The sequence below is a fragment of the Pleurodeles waltl genome, chromosome 4_2, assembly GCF_031143425.1.
Source record: "Pleurodeles waltl isolate 20211129_DDA chromosome 4_2, aPleWal1.hap1.20221129, whole genome shotgun sequence".
Classification (NCBI taxonomy): Eukaryota; Metazoa; Chordata; class Amphibia; order Caudata; family Salamandridae; genus Pleurodeles; species Pleurodeles waltl.
The window spans coordinates 609,144,335-609,161,464 of NC_090443.1; the positions used below are offsets into that span (position 1 = coordinate 609,144,335).

General features: G+C 46.0%; 1 protein-coding gene across 1 annotated transcript in view; it reads left to right on the forward strand.

Annotated features, from left to right (window-relative positions):
- Positions 1-17,130, forward strand: part of RTCA (RNA 3'-terminal phosphate cyclase) — an 89,992-nt gene that overhangs the window by 53,414 nt on the left and 19,448 nt on the right. The window contains exons 7-9 of the mRNA XM_069232171.1: positions 12,846-12,987; positions 13,182-13,306; positions 16,267-16,325. Of these exons, the coding sequence (XP_069088272.1) occupies positions 12,846-12,987; positions 13,182-13,306; positions 16,267-16,325 (326 nt within the window). The remainder of the gene's footprint in view (positions 1-12,845; positions 12,988-13,181; positions 13,307-16,266; positions 16,326-17,130) is intronic.

A 17,130-nucleotide genomic window follows, 5' to 3' on the forward strand; every position in this document is an offset into this window, starting at 1 on the left:
AGGGAAAGCACTTTGCAAGGTATCTTAGTGTTTGTAGTAATCATTGTAAGTGGCCTATAGGCAGAGGGATTTGTCGGGTCCCCTTCAGCAGCGTTGTAATGCAACCCTCTCTCATAGATGGTGGAAGCAGACCCCTCTTCTGTGCCTCTTAGTACACCTCTAAAACATGCTGGGTATGCACAGATGAAAAGTTGTGGTAAATCTCTGCAGGGAATCCATCACAACCTGATGCCTTACCCCCTGGTACAAACCTCTAGGGTGAGGGCTGCATCCAAGTCCTGAGGGTCTAGCTCTCCCAGCTGCGGTAGTGACAATGACGCTAGAAAAGTTTTGATTGGCTCCTATGAGGATGAAGCAAGGTCTCGGTATGCCTGCTCCAAATATGTTTGCAGTGTGTCAACTACACCCTCCTGTGTATACACCTCCTGACCCTAGGAAGAGCAGAGGTACAGGCTAACAGGGTGCAGAGCCTCCCTCCAAAGAATCCAGGCAAGGAGGTGCTTGGTTCTGTTCCTTTCTCTATGAAGACGTTGTCAATACCATGTAAGGATAGACTGCACCAGCTCATTCCTAACCACTGTGACTGCACGCAAGAGTCGCAACTCCTCCCGACGCCCATCCCTACCATCTGGTGCCAATTGCTGAGCCTGTGCTAGGCCATCCTCCTTCTGGAGGAACTCAGAATGTAAGGATGGCCGCACACCACATGATCAACCGATACAGCGGCCTCTGAGCACTGCCTTCAGGGCCTCCCATTCGGTTGCCCAAGATTGGGTCATAGACCCATTGAGCTTGAAGAAGTCTCTTATTGCCCCCAGATAACGTTTCCCTTGTCTCAGGGTCCTTCAGGACCTCAGTGGACAGCCTCCAGTTCCCCAGAGTCTGCTTACCCCCACCACCCCCATGCCAATTCGATGTAAACTGGAGCATGATCCGATAAATGGTGGGAATGGTGCAATATCTCAATAACATCAGGGTCCAACAAAGCTGTCATAACAATGCAATGAAGCCTGCTATAGGTCCATGCATTGGAGAGTAACAAGTATAATCCTTGGATGAGGGATGTTTAGCTTGCCAAACATCTTGGCGACCCAAGTGTACTTCAGCCTCACTGAGGGCTGCTGTAATTGTAGAAGTAGTGTGTTGCCGTGGTGGATGCCTATCCAGTGCCTCATCTGCCACGCAATTAAAGCCCCCCTCTCACAGCACTCTGTATCGAGCACTGATGCAACAATATACTGCACCTCTGGATAAAAAGCATCATTGTTGAAATGGGGCCCCTTAGTATTTACCAGGACCACCTCCTCCCCAGCAAGCCTGCCCTGAATCAAGATATAGCTCCTTTCTACATCCGCCTCCATATATGTCATTGCGAATGGAACCTTTGGCGCATTCCAAATGAGTACCCCTGAGGAAAAAGTGGAATAATAAGCACTGTACGTCTGGCCCCTCCACTTTGCGTAGTTTGGCCACCTCCCGATCTGAGATGAGTCTCCTGCAAACAAGCAATATCCACTTTGTGTCTCATAAGGGAGAAGTGCACCCTGTATCACTTTTTATAAGATCCTAGCCCCTGCACATTCCATATAAGGATCTTAAACTTTCCTATGGCTCACATTGTAAAATAACCCCTGTTGGACAAATCCTAACACCCCCGTGACATAATTGCAATAGCTCCAACACAAAACCCCCAACAGACCCAAGTCCAACAGGACACCACCCCACCCCGGACAGGGCGCACATCCAGCATGTCTAGCCTGGACCAGACATCCTCAGGGCGTTCGAAGAAATGAGACCTCCCTGAGGCAATAGCCCCGTTTGGCTGCATATAAAAGCTTATATGTCTTATGTAGTTTCCTCTTAACTTCAAGAAAAGACTTGCGCCTTTCCTGCACCTTCTGTGTGTAATCCAAGTATAAGGCTATACTGCTGTTCTCAGGATCCCATCCCTGTCCATAAAATTCAAGATTCTAGCAATAAACACAACACCTTTGGAGGAGCATCAGTCTTTGGGACCGGCACCAGTGCCCTATAAGCTCTTTCAGTGACGAAGAAAGCAGACAGATCTTTAGGGCACAACACAGTCCTCTCCCAGTTTATCCAGAAGTGCTCAGCAGATTGACCCTCCACCCGCTCAGGGAAGCCCAGCGGGTGCACATTTATTCCTTCTGGAACACCCTCTAGCATTCTCAATTCTGTGTTCCAGGGTATGCAAGACAGTCAGCAACTGGGCAACATGTTTTTAAGTTGCTTTACTTCAGTCTTCAGAGTAGTTATTTTGGTTTCAGCATTCTCAACTTTGTCAGCTACTTAGCAGAGGTTGGCCCTCAACAGGTTAACCTCTAAGGACACTGCTGCAATCTGTCCCTTCAGGGCCACTCTCAACCCCCCTGTATTGCCTCTAAAAGTGCAGCATGGGAGGGCTCCTCCTACTGCTTCTGTGAGGGCTCCAGCATAGACAGGTGCTCTAAACAGACAGATGTTCTGAACAAGTAATTCTATGAGTGGCCAACGAGATGTAGTGACATGCATAATAGTATTCCCCTGCGATTGCAGTTGGGGACTGTCTTTACCCATCTTGTAAAGATGAAAGATGAGCAACACAGTACAGTGCTTGTAAACTGCCAGGAGTCCTCCTTTGCCCTGCCTCTCCAGACTACCGCCTCAATATGACACACAGTTTTGTAGCTGCAAATGGTACAGGGGGTCTGGCGCACTGCCCTCACCATCAAACTCCTGCCGTAAAGCAAAGTCTCTCTCCAGGGGCCCCCTCTCACCGCAGTACCGACCTGCAGAGTCCCCTAGCATCCGGTGTCTGGAGTCTCTTGGCCTGGCGAAGTTGCTACGCCCAACAGGCCGCAGGTGGCATCCACCAGCAATCAGTCATCCGGGGTGCAAACAGACCCCAAACAGCACCCAGATCAGGCATGGGTGTTCAGCTGCGCAGCGGCATGAAGCTGCTGTCCGGATGATTGAGGAGAGAACAGGATAATGCAGGATTTAATGAGCAGGGAGCCGGAGCTTCCTAAGGGCACATTCAGGCGGCCATCTTTGCTAGCTATGCCCCCTGACAGACTACATTTTCTATTGGAGTTACACCAGTTTCAGCCCAGGATGAAGCAAGATGTATCTCAGGCAGCCAGAGCATCAATAGTTCACCCCCTGCCAGCCATTTTGCTTGTCCACACGCCCACCACTGACAACTTAAAGGAGCCAGTAAAGGCCAGGGTCGCCACTCTTCAAGCTGAGGAAAAGGTGTAAGCCTATCCCTCCAATCTGACTTATATTTGTGGAAGGTCTACCTGCAAGTGCCTAATTGTTCACACTGCCTGTAAAAGGGCTTCGACTCGGGTTGCATGGGATGTGCCTCCACCTGATAAGAAGTCTAAGCGAATTGACACTACTGGGAAGCATGTAAAACTTGTCACATCCACTCATTGGCCTATTTTAAACTCAGTGTACCACCTCTACAGGTACAAAGGTACACCCAGAACAACAGGTATGAAAAGGAGGGGCCGGTAAAGCACCTCCCACAGGCTCATTGTAAACGCTTACAGGAGTTTGTTGCTCAGGGACAAACGATCAGCAGTGCCAATATTAGATGTACACGCAACGCTGTGGCTATAGAAGAAAGAGTTATTAGTACCTGCATCCTCCTACGCAGCCATGCCTGGCTTAGGGTGTTAGGATTTAGGCTACTTGAATGTTGTTTTGATGAATAACCGCTGCTTGTAACCTAGTTCATCCAGATGCCTGAAAAAATACAAAATGATACCTATATCACCAAATCTGGGGGTGCCCTATATTCCCCCAGTCCCAGATCTGCTTCCTGCAGGCACTAAAACAGGGGTGTTGTAAAAACCGTGGGCTCAGGTCAGAGACCCCTATCAATGGCTGCTTGGTCCTCGTCCCCCATTCAGCCATGTGTGGCCCTAAGGGCTAGAGCAGTAGGTGTGAGGAAAAGCCATACCCATTGACATGCCCACACACTTGTGCATCGGTCGGAAGTGTTTCCAAGCACACAATGACAAGGAAACACCCGATGGGTAGATCCATTGTCGCGAGAGACGCTAAAGTCTCGGAGGCCATATGAAGCAGATACGCGCAAGGCTTCGCAATCCAGCTTCAGCATCTGAATGAGCAGCATTGTCTTCCTTGCTGGTTAACACCTGCTCCACGCTGCTGAATACTATGCTGCAAGAGAAATGCAAAGCTATGTAGAATGCATTACAAAGCATGCATGCTCATTGGGGGCATATTGGGCCTGATTACAACTTTGGAGGTGGTGTTAATCCATCCCAAAAGTGACGGATATACTATCTGCCGTATTACGAGTCCATTATATCCTATGGAACTCGTAATACGGCTGGTGGTATATCCGTCACATTTGGGACGGATTTAACACCTCCTCCAAAGTTGTAATCAGGCCCATAATCAAAGACAAAAACTGGCATGTAAAGCGTATTACAATACTTTCCAGCTGAAAAACTAGCTCTTGAAAAATCCTTCTTATACATGCAGCTCTGCATTGGGGTCGCTTCCCAGCACTGATGTTAGTGTGTAAGAGAAAGAGCCTTATTACCAAGAGCCTTTATGGATGAGCCTTTATGTTCCTGTGTATACTGGACCTCAAGAGTCCTTATGTCCATACTAAATGAGCAGTTAACAGGTATGCCTTGTGGCCTTGTATTTATTTTCTTTTTGGAATGTGTGCAGTAGTGTGTGGAAGGGCTATAGTGTGAGTGAGTGAGTGTTTCCCCGGCATACACCAAAACCTACTTACCCTATGCTGGGTAACTTAGAATTCCAACCTTTTTTCTTTCTTTCATATTTTTTTTTTTAAACTCTTTTTATTGAATTTTCAACTGGTGCATACCAGATCAAAAAAATGTATACAGAACAACACTGTACTTTGGCACCAAGTTAGAGAAAAGAAACAACAATGAACCCCACACTCCCCACTCCCACAGACACTCACATATCCTTAAGCAATTCTAGATTTGGTCTCTATTCTCCAGCATCCATCCATTAGTTTACAGTCCTCGTCGAACTCCAGTGGGACCACAGTCAATACCTCCCTACATAGATAGTGAATGGTCATCCAAGCTCCCCATGCCCTTCCAAACTTTCTCGGACAGCCTCTGTGTGTGTATGTTACCTTTTCTGCCATCATGAAGCCATCCATCCCTCTCCTTCACGTGTCTACCGTTGGGCCAAGCTGTGCTCCCCACAGATGGGTAACATCCATCTTAGCCACCACCAACCCTGGGCACATCCACATCATTGGGTACTCCAAGGAGGATAAAGATGGGGTCAAGCGGGTTCCACTCCGAGACCACCCCCACGATCTTCACCCAGTATTCCTGAGGTCCGGGGCAACCCAGTATGGTATGGAAAAAGGTGCTGATCTGCCCCTGACATCGTATACAGTTGGGTGTTGTGCCCGCCCCATAGTATGCAGATGCTGCCTATCATAGTAAACCCTATGAAGGATCTTACACTGAATTAGTCACAGCCTGAACCTGATGGCTACTTCTCAGGGAAACATCAATGCTGCTTCCCAGTCTGTATCCTCTTTTTCCCCTAAGTCAGCCTCCGACCGGCTGCGTAATCTACAAAGGGTGTTCCGCATATTATTGTTAATGGTCCTGTACACCATAGAGACGGCTTTGACGTTTAACTGCTCTGTCAACAGTCTACCTTTCAACGGGGCATATTCTGGTATTTCCATTCTCTGGAGGCCCTCTGCCCTCCAAGCATGCCTCAGTCGAGCATAGTAGAAGAACTGCGTCTTGTTGAGCCCAAATGCGGCCTGTATTCATTCAAAGGGCATTAAATCCCTCCTTCCAACACATCTCCTAAATTGGAGATTTTAATACGATCCCACGCCTCGAATCCGGTCAATTTGCCAAATTCCGGCAGCCAGCCTCCCTCCCACAGAGTGGTCATCCTGGTGGGTCTGCACATCTATCCCAGCACCCTAGTGACCCTAGACCAGGCTCCAACAGCCACCTGTGTTGCGTGCAGGAGCCACCTCACTCCCCCCACCTCCATATGAGTATTGAAGGCACGATCTCCCCTCCCTCTGTAATCTCTCCAACCTTAAGGTAGAATGATCACCGGGGGCAAACATACAGTCGTTAACATTGAGCAGGTGTGCAGCCCAATAATATGCTTCCACATCCGGCAGGGACAGGCCCCATTATTCATTATGTTGCAGGGTTTTGAGCGCAATTTGTGGGTGCCTCTTCTCCCATAGAAAAGCCTGTACATCCCGCTCCAGGGCCAGGAAAAACCCCAGTGGGATCTGGTAATACTTATTTTGTAAGACGTATAGCAACTTCGGTAGGGGGATCATTTTAAGTATGGCTACCCTACCCATCAGGTTAAGTGGGAGATCCCCCCCCCCCCAACGTTCTATATCTGCTCGGCACATACCAGTCACCCTCCCCAAATTACAGGCATGACAGAGGTCCGCCTAATGTGTCAGAAATATGCTCAGGTACTTGAATCCCTCACTTGAATATTTTAGTTGACCTGGAAGGGAGTAGAGAACCATGTCCTCCAGTGAGGCGTATACACTGATTTATCCCAGTTCATCTGGTACCCAGAATAACTCTGCAACAATCTGAAAGAGTCTCGGCAGAGAATCTAGGGGTTTCGCCACTTAGAGCAGTATATCATCCGCGTATAAGGAGATGCGTTCCTCCTCCCTTCCCTCCAATGTCAGCCTGAACCCATACAGCTCGGGGTGGGTAAGGATCCTACATGCTAGGGATTCTATGGTGAGGGTAAATAGCAAGGGGGACATCCCTGTCTGGTGCCTCTTGTGATAGAAAACTCGGACGAGAGGGTCCCTTTAACCCTGACCGCACCACCGGATTACAGTAGAGCAGTCACACCCATTCCCGGTATTTGGGGCCCACCCCGAATCTCTCCAGAGTACACTCTAGGAAGGGCCAATGCACCGCATCAAATGCCTTTTCAGCATCCAGAGCCCAAAATATGTGGGTCCGAGCATGGCATGATGGTAGGTATCTAGTTATGTGTGCACCTCAGATTATATCTCGTGGACCGCCTCAATGCCAGATTGGTCCCTGTGAACTAAAGGGGCGATAGCTCCCTAAAGGCGCGTCGGTAGTACTGTGGCCAGCACTTTCACTTCTACATTAAGGAGGGAAATTAGTCTATAGGATGCCCAGGACGTTCTAGGTTGGCCCTCCTTGTGAGTGACCACTATTTTTGCTTTCCTTAGGTACGGGTGTAGTGTGCCCTGGCTTCTTTGCTCAAGGAACATAGCAAGGAGATGGGGGGGGGGGGTGAGGCCAAAAGATCGCCCAGCCTCTTGAAATGCTCCACTGGGAACCCGTTAGGGCCTGGGGCTTTCCCTGAGCGCAGCCCTGTCATGGCCGTTTTAACCTCTTCTAAGGTAATATCCTTTTCAAAAGTCGCCCGGGACTCAGCATCTAAGACTGGGACCACTATGCCTTGTAAGTATTCCCTTATGTGGTGTGAATCATGTAGCTGGCATGCCTGGTACAAGGCCCGAAAGTAATCGGCGAAGGCCCCTGCAATTTCTGTATTCGAGGAAACCGGAACCCCCGCCTGGGTCACCACCTCATCTACCCACCTCACTTCCATTTCATTCATACCCACCCAGACCAGGATTTTCCCTGCCTTGTCTCCCGTTTCATATAGCCTGTGTTGGGCAGTGCGCAATTGAGCTCTACTTTCCGACTCCACTGCTTCGCTATATTCTGCTCTAACTAACTCCAATTGACATAGGGCGGGAGGAGCTGGAAACTATGCCAGGGCCCCTCCATTTCTAGGAGTTGTTGCCTGTATTTTCCAGCGTTTCAGATGCCTTTTTCATCTTCCGTGCCACGAAGTTCCACGTACTGTCCCGTATCACTGTCTCATACGCCTCCCAGGGTACCACCGAGGATTCAACTGTCCCCACATTTTCCCGGAAATATAGTTCAGTGTCTACTTGAAGCCCATGTGCCACCTTGTGGTCCTGCAAGTCCCAAGCTTCCATCTTTGGGATCGCCCGTCTGGTTTCCCAATCCATACCAACAGTGGGAAATGGTCCGACAAACGCCGGGCCAAATAGTCTGCCTGGCGGACAACCCCCACTACCTCCACGGTGGCAAAAATGTAGTCCAACCTAGAAAAGACCCTAAGGGCCCCAGAAAAGTAGGAGTATTTCCTATTGGTAGGATGGGCACGTCGCTAAAGATCAGACAGTCCCAGTGTTGCCGCAAAGCTATACAATAGAGTATGTGGGCCCATTCCCCCAGACATCCCTAAGTGATCCAGCTCCATATCCCTTACATCATTAAAATCAACTCCCACCAGGTAGATCATGGAGTATGCTGCCAATAGAATCTCTGCCGCTTGTCCAACACAGGAGCCTGAAGTCTCGGTGGGGCATAAACACTTACAAACAGTATTTTCTGTCTACCCTAATGCCCCTGTACCCCCACATACCTACCCACTGGGTCTGCCCACTGTCTTGTGCTATAAAAGGGGGGGAATTTACGGATTAATATCGCCACTCACCTGGAGCCAGAGGTGTAACCTGTGTGTGCCAACGTAACATAGGGCCCTCTACCCAACAATTTTCACCTGGTGCCCTTAAGATATGTCCCCTGTAAAAAAAAAAAAAAAAAAAAAAAAAAGACCAGGATGCATTCTCTTTATGTACTGAGACACCAGACCTCGTTTGACCCTGTCCCCTAGTCAGTTTACATTCCATGATAGCACAGAAAAGCCCCGGGGATTGGAGGGGGCTGATATCACTTCTGGGAGTCATTGTATTCAAAGGCGGACTGCGTTAAGCGGGGGAAGAACCTTCCGTCCCTTACTTCCGGGCATGTGGGTGGGACATCTAGATGCAAGCAATTCATAAGACGAGACCTAACATGCATACGTGTCTGTGGTATATCTAAAGTCAGCATAAACAGGCAAAAAACAACCCCCAACAGAGCCAGCTTTCACCCCTCCCCACCCCACCTCCCATAGGTCCCCGTGAGAAGGTCTGGAGCCCCCCCCCACCCCACCTCTTCAACACAAAACTACAACGCACAGGTCGCCTCCACAAAGGAAGACTCCCCGACTCAACCCTTAGAACAAGGAAAGTTGCGTAATGTCTAAATAGCGTTCCAGCACCACCTTCTGCGCCTCGTCCTTACACGGGATGGTGTGTTCCGCTCCTGCTCCTTCAGCCCCTAGTTACTGCATTTCCTGCACAGTCTGGACTTCACCCTCTGCCCAAAGAACCATTTCCTCAGTTTCTATGCGATTGATGGCCGCCACCAACTGATGAGGAGACCCTGATATCGTCCCTGTGTCCACACCCAGGGCTGTCACCCCTGTGTCCGAAGCTGAGCCTTCCCTTCTGTTTCTCTTCCGGATAACCAGGATCCGACTATCCTCAGAGCCAGATGATGCTGCTCCACTCTTTGGTGATTGTCTCACTCTCCATGGTGTGTCTCCATCCCCTCTCTGCTGCCTCCAGCCCCTTCTCCTGGGGTGCAACCGGTCCCGCCATCCCATGGCCCGGAGTCCCCAGGTCTTCTGTCAGTCTCGTGGCCACCTCTCCCGGACAATTGAGGGCGTTCCTCCAGCCACTCCCAAGCACCCTCTGGAGATTTGAAGAATGTTTTTTCCCCTTGAAACGCGAATTTTAGTTTGCCTGGGAAAAGGAGCATGTATTGCAAATGGAGGCTACAGAGCTTGATCTTCACAGAGTTAAATGTGCGCCGCTGCCTCTGGACCTCTATGGTATAATCGGGGAAAAATTAGAATTTTGGAGTTCCCATTCAGTACCTCTCCCATCTTATGTACCTCTGTCAGAATCCTGTCTCTGTCCTGGAAATTTAGGAAACGGGCGATCATAGGCCTTGGAGGTCCTCTTGGTTAGCATGTTTGATCACAAAATAGGTAGAAAACTTCTCTGATGGCAAGATTCATCTCAGCCATGCTTCCAAAAACCGTCCCGCATTGGTCCTCTCTGTTCCTTCTGGGAAACCCACGAATCTCAGATTGTTCCTGCAGGCCTGGTTTTCTGCATCTTACAGCCGCCACATAATATCCTTTTTGAGGATCCTAGTCTCGGTCATTTCCTTATGGAGGTTCTGGACCGTATCCTCCCAGGTCTGATATGCGCGTTTCTGCTGAGGTGACCCTTTCTACCAAATCTTGGCACTGGAGGGATACCTCTGATTATACTTCTCCCACGTGTCCCTCCAGTACCTCCCTAGAGGACTTAATTGCCAACAAATAGCCGGTGGGTGGGGGGGAGGGAGGGGGTCACCACCTTCGTGTAGCGGTCCATACGGCCCTGTCTAGGTGGCTTGGGTTCCTTATCTCTCACCATTATAGTATTTATGGCCCACGACCTCCTCCTATGACACTGAGGGTCATCCACAGAGACTTGTACCCCGACCCACTCCTTTGCTGTGTGTTCCCACTTCCCAGTCTAGTTTTCACCATCAGTGTGAAAAAGTTGCTTCTTCATTCACAATAAGTCCAGCCCTTCTCAACTCTAAATGTGGTAACAGGAAAAGCAGAGGTGATGGCATTCCAATACCTGCTGTCTGTTTTTTAGGCACACCACTGTTCAAACAGTGATGACGTTTTGGAGAAAATGGCTTCAGGCATAATGATTGTAGCACATGCCTGGTTTGAGAGAGCTACTTTAGGTAACAATACTAGGCACCTCAACTGCTCACCACCAAAGGCACTATATAAAGTACCTGGAGCTTGTAGTTATCAGACTAGCTGCAAAAGAATTCCCTCCACTTGTTTGGGGTAAGACAGTGGTAATAAAGACAGACAACATGACACAAATAATCTACACCCAGTAGCTGCAGTGGCACCCACTCTCCCCTGAGTTCTCTGCACAGGAGATTTGGCACTGGTAACCCGCAACAACCTTCATTTGTTGCTAGAGTATTTGCCAGGAGTGGACAGTTACTTTGTGGACCTCCTCAGCAGGACACGTGAAAAAGTTCACAAGTGGGAATACCACCCACAGGTTGTTCAGAAGTACGTTTAGTGGTGGGAAACATCAACACTAGTCCTGTGTGCCACTCCTGGAAAAGAAGAATACCAAAACATTGCCTCCTGGTAGCTGCACCCGCAGTACATGGGCAATGCACTGTGGATGAAATGGTTAGGAATATTTGCCTACACTTTTCCACTTCTCCCTCTTAGTCCCGATAGAAGAGGTAGATGTCCATTACACTAGTACTCCCAACCTAGGCAAAGGCCTGGTATTTATTCCTCCTGAAGAGGGCAGTCAATCTTTGGAGGAAGAGAAGGGCATGTGCAGCAAATTAAACATACATCCCTTGAGAACTGTGTGACTACAAAAGATGTTCCCCTTCTTCTTTTCCTGTTTTTAAGAGCCTACAAAAAGCAGGATAATTCCCGTGACGACAAAGATACAAGGCCAGTATCTACTGCATGTTTTTTGTTTTTCTTAATTGCCCTTCCATGAATACAACTGACATAGTATAGGTGTAGGACTCTGTGGGGCTCTGACAGTCCTGGCGAAGGCTGTTGACCCATTTGGCCACGTATGACTGGCATCAAAATGCTGATTGAATAGTATTTCTGGTTGGAGGGTCATTACAACCCCGTTGCCATCTCACTATGTATTTTTAATTTTGCAAGATTTGCCAGAGATAAAGATGAATTCAGTTGACATGCGAGACAATTTTACTTCATCTGTTTTGATCTAGCAACAATTCTAAGTATAATATCCAGAGCTCCTACTTTGTCGTTTAGCCCATCACGACTAATGTTATGTCCCAGGTGAGGAGAATTGTGCCACAAAATGTGTGTGATGGCTTCTTTCTAAAAAAAAAAAAAAGGGGTCTCCTCTACATAGATTCTTCAGTATATGAAAGATCAAAATATTTCTCTTACTCTTCCGCAGGGTGTTATGTGGGATCAGTCAGTTCCCACAAGAACCTTCCACTCAGGCCAAATTGTCTCACTCCGCATCAAGGTCAGCGCACACACCCAGAATCCACACAGTTGAACCTCCTGATCTGGCACCTTAGTTCATCTACCTCCTGCGGGAAGCTTAATAACTATTACTCATGTCAGTTACTCCGTTAAGTGGAAAAAGGTTTATGCATTACTCTATCTCTAAACAGTTAAATCCATTTAGAGTTTCTGTCCAGAATTGTTTATCTTGAAAACTTTAATTAGAATTGACTCTTCAGGCCCTATGTTATATAGTACTGTAACAGAGGAAGGCATGCACATTACACGTGTATCCAGATCAAACAAATTTGAAATCCAGTGTAGATTAGGAAGAACTGATCACAGGTGCACCAGTCCAGCTGTCATTCTTGGTATTTGGACACTGGGTAAGGCACACTTGAATGCATCCAGTCTGTCAGAGAGAATTCATGGAGAACGTTCAGGTACAGGCAACATGCTGTCTACACACAGAAGACATTGGAAAGACTACATGAGTAATGTCTGAAATTTTCAGCTACAATGTGCAAAACGAGTGCTACTGAAATTAAAAATGAGTCCTGCATCACTGTTTCAGATAGGACTTAGCTAAAGTGTTTGGTAGGAGCAACCTATGTGTACGTTTCTTCATGGCCAGTAATAATGTGACGGCACTGCTGCATTGCCTTTCATTTAACCAAGCACTCTTTGAGGTACGCAAGTTGTGCTCAAATTGAAGATATTTGAGATCAAATGTTAAATGTGGTCAAATAAATAAAAAACATATTGCACAACGCAGTATTGTCTCCAGACAGTTGTAGTTTTTGCATACTTTCTTGGAGCCTAATGGTATTTCTTTAACTTTACAGAGGCTATTATCCTAGAGGTGGTGGGGAAGTTATAGTCAGAACGTCACCCGTCAAGAAGTTGACCCCAATAAATTTAACTGAACGAGGCACTGTGACAAAAATATATGGAAGAGCATTTGTTGCTGGTGTGTTGCCATATAAAGTAAGTATTTTTATAGTATATAAGTGCCTTGAAGGTTCAATAATGTCTATACGTTGAAGTAAAAACTCACGGTTCACACTGTAGGAACACTATATTATTTTTAAGTAGACAGTGTTTTCATCAAATGTTTGCATATGCAGGCAATAAGATGCCATGTGGTTTTAACACTTTGTATTCTCTTTGCAAAATGCTAGATAGCAAAAGACATGGCAACAGCTGCAGTTAGGTGCATCAGAAGAGAAATTAAAGATATATATGTGAATGTACAGCCGCTTCAAGAACCTAAAGATCAATCTTTTGGAAACGGAAATGGAATAATGTAAGACAACAAGTTCGTTTGCATGTGCATTTAATTCACTTTAAGTGGTATTTATTTCAAGAAAGTGTTGGAAAAAGGCTAAGGAAGGTTTTTTCAGCCTGCAAAATTATTAATGATCTGGATACTAAACTTTAGGTGTCGGTTTGTGTTCCTTGCACCTTTTTATAAGCCGAAATGCTTTGGGGGTAACTTTTTACATCTTTCTATTTTTGTACTTTATTAATAATCTTTCTGTTCAAAATATCCTTATTCTGGATGCACTGTGTTCATTTCGCCCACGGACAGTGAGTATGCAGACTATTTGTAGAACATGTATACTTTGACATGCATGCTGGGCAGTCCTTATATCTCCAAAATAACTGAAATGCTTTTCACTAAACCAAGAAAACGCACCAAGTGATGAAAACACTGCTGTCCTATTAAAATTTGGTGACCATTTGTGTCTCATTTTCGGAGTAAAACCCACAGAAAAATATCGTATAGGAAATCCTATTTTATTGGTAATAGAAAACACAGTTTGGGGGGGGGGGGCGCCTTACAACTTGAATAGTTTGACCAATCTGTACCAAATGTAACACACTTTTACCTGTACCACTAAACATTTTCCCCTCAAGTTTGGTGTAGACTGGTCTGGGGGAGATAAGAGGTGTCAATCTTAACTGCAACGGCACAACAGCAGCTCTGTAATATATATTTATTTATTTATAGGTACACATAATGTGTAAGGAGATTTATTCTCTCTATAACATACTGTTTTATTTTACTACTGGTGTTTTAACAACATGAGAACGTGCATGCATTAAGAAAATAGGGCATCTAGCCTTTTTATCGAACGTTATTACAAATGACTTGTGAAGTCACATTGCCCTTGACTCAGCATGTACGAGGTTCATGCATGTGAGCCCAAACAGCTTGTGTGCCAGCAGCAGATGGTGAAATAATCTGCCACTCGATAAGGCATACAACGACTGTGCTCAGGGAGCTGTGTTTCAACTTACTTCAGCTTCACAATGTAGGTTTTCTTAGGCAGTCTGCAGGAACGAGCAGCACCAGTCCATGTAAGAAACAAAAAAAACATGTTTTGGTGGGCAAAGGTCTAACAAATCAAATAGCTGTGAAATACATTTTCTCTCCTATCCAGTTCCACTGCCATAAGATCATTGAAGTCCCTTCCCAGAATGTGTAACAAGGAGTTGGCTTCCAGCAAAATGTCTAAAGTCACGTCAGCGTGAGGGTGTAAGTCCTTACCGGTGTCTGTGCAGCATCGACTTGGGCCCAGTCAGTGACTCTGGCGAGGTGCTACACCTAGGGCCATATGTACGAACACATTTTCCCATAGTCACAGAATGGGTAAAACCCTTTGATACATCTGGCCCCTAGTGTGCAAGTCCCGACTACGACCGCGCCTCAGCCCAGAATCCAAGGCACGACCCTTGGCAGGGCCCAGTTGTAGAGAGGCAAGGGTAGAAGCCCCGGCTCAGTCGGACTACCTCTCAGTCCTTGCAGCAGAATCTTAGGCTTGTTTGTCGGCTCTTTTGGGTATTCAAAGGCCTGGGTGCCCCTTAGGCCCAACTGCCCCGACCTCTGCAGTGCACCCCGCGCAGATGCAGTGGAGTTTGCTGCGGCTCTCTTGCCTTCTTCGTTCTGTCGCCTATTCCCTCTGGCAATCTCAGTCGGTCCCCCAGGATTACAGGGCATGTGTAGGTGAATACTGACAGCCACTACTTCATTGGCGCAATTTAGAACGATTTGAATCGGCCTGGGAGCGGAACTTGTTCAGTGAGCGGCTGACACTGTCGCCATCTTGGTCATGGGCCCAATGAAGGTCTAGATTTAATTAGATTTTCTTCTTTCCAGCTAATTCTCTTTTCATGGCAGTGCATTTGTGACTGCACTGTGATAATTACAATCCTGAGCCACACTATAGAGCTTCACCATTGCCCGTTATTTAATTTGCAACTATTTTGGGAAAATAAGCAAAACGTGGCCATTCTAATTGCATAAAGGCCCATTATAGTTGAGCTTTACGGGAACAGCTTAAAAAATGTATCAGCTTAACCATTACTTGTTGTTTTGGCCCCAGCTTGTTCATGAAACCTGAATATTCTAAATGCAACAGGGGTACAATGTTGTATAGCAAGCCACATGCCAAATGTGTTTTTTGATAAAGATAAAGCAGTCTCCGAAACTCTAGTCTTAACTGCATAATTAAATATGTTTTTTATTATTTTTTATAATAGACATCACACAGTATAGTCTAGCATTTCACTTTCTGCTTTCAGTAATCCTTTGCATTTTCAGGTTAATTGCACCAAAATAGACACAAATTATAAAAGATACATAATGGGTAACTTGTGTAATATGTATAAGACTATATTACAATTATAAGGTTACCTGTAATGCATTCTCTCTCACTCTGTCTCTCTCGCCATGCACTTCTTATACCCTCACATATTACATCATCGGTGACTTGTTCAGTGATAGCATTGATAATTCCACTCATGACATCTGAAATTATGTAAGTTATTATAACACTGCATGGTGTGGACGCGCATTATAGTTCATGGCGCAAGTTATAATTACTTCAGTTAACTATAACTGGTAAATTTGTGTGTTTTTGGTTTAATGTGTGTGTGTATAATATATATGTTCGTTGGCATGTGTAGCTGCAGATACACGTTATGCACAGTTCCTGCCATCTAGTGTTGGGCTCGGAGTGTTACAAGTTGTTTTTCTTCGAAGAAGTCTTTTCGAGTCACGGGACCTTATATATATATATAAAAAAAAATATATATATATATCTGTGTGAGTGTGTAGAGGTTGTTGGTATATCTGTATTTGTGTGTGTGTATTCATAGATCGCAAATGTACTCTTTTTCTTGTGTGAAAATCTAAATCTGTATGTGGGGAAAATGAAAAATAACTGCTTTTATTGATGTGTAAACATGGTTTCTTTATAGACTTTTTGCTGAGACCTCCACAGGTTGTATTTTTGCTGGATCGGCACTAGGCAAAAGAGGTAAGAATAAGAGTTAAATGTGATGTTGGAGTTTTCCTCAATGCCCAGTAGCTTGCTGTTTGAAACTTGTGTAAAATTATGACGAGACTATTGTTGGCTGCTTCCAAACAAAACGTATATCATGTAGTGAAAGGAATGCCTGCATTTTGCTTATCCAGCGTAACATGGTTTTACTCTTATCTTATTTGATGAAGCATTGTGAAAAAGACAGGCACGCATCATGCTTTAGCTGGCAGGAGGAAGTTGCTGTCACTTGGTTAGATTCAAAACTGAAAGTCAGTGCTCCTTTCTTTTCATCATAGACGTTAGGAATGGTCTTGTGTGGTAACACTTATCAGAGAAAAGCGTATACCTGTTGATCATTGGGCAAGATCATTTTTACATATTATTGATGGTTCTTTAACGTGTTCCGGGTATCCATGCTAATGCTACATTGGTTTTTGTTTTCTTGCGTTTTATAGGCCTGCTCACTGTACGTGCCTCACAATGACTGCTTATGGTCAAAGACACACCCCTGACTTTTCAGAGATACATTTTTAACTGACTGTTATTTAATAGGGAGCTGCATTGCATGTCAGTGTGCAACCCTTGTTCAAAAAGTTAGAGTACACTTTGATGCTGTCTTTAAGTCATGCTAAGGAACGTCTTTAACTGAATTCCTGCTGGAGCAGACCTGCCCAGTGCATATGCTTGGAATATTTCCCATATATAAGAAAAGTGTATATAGGGAAAGAAAGGGGGATTGTAGACAGCAATTCACTCACTTTATTAGCTCCAGGACTGTTAGGTTTGCATCATGTGTTGT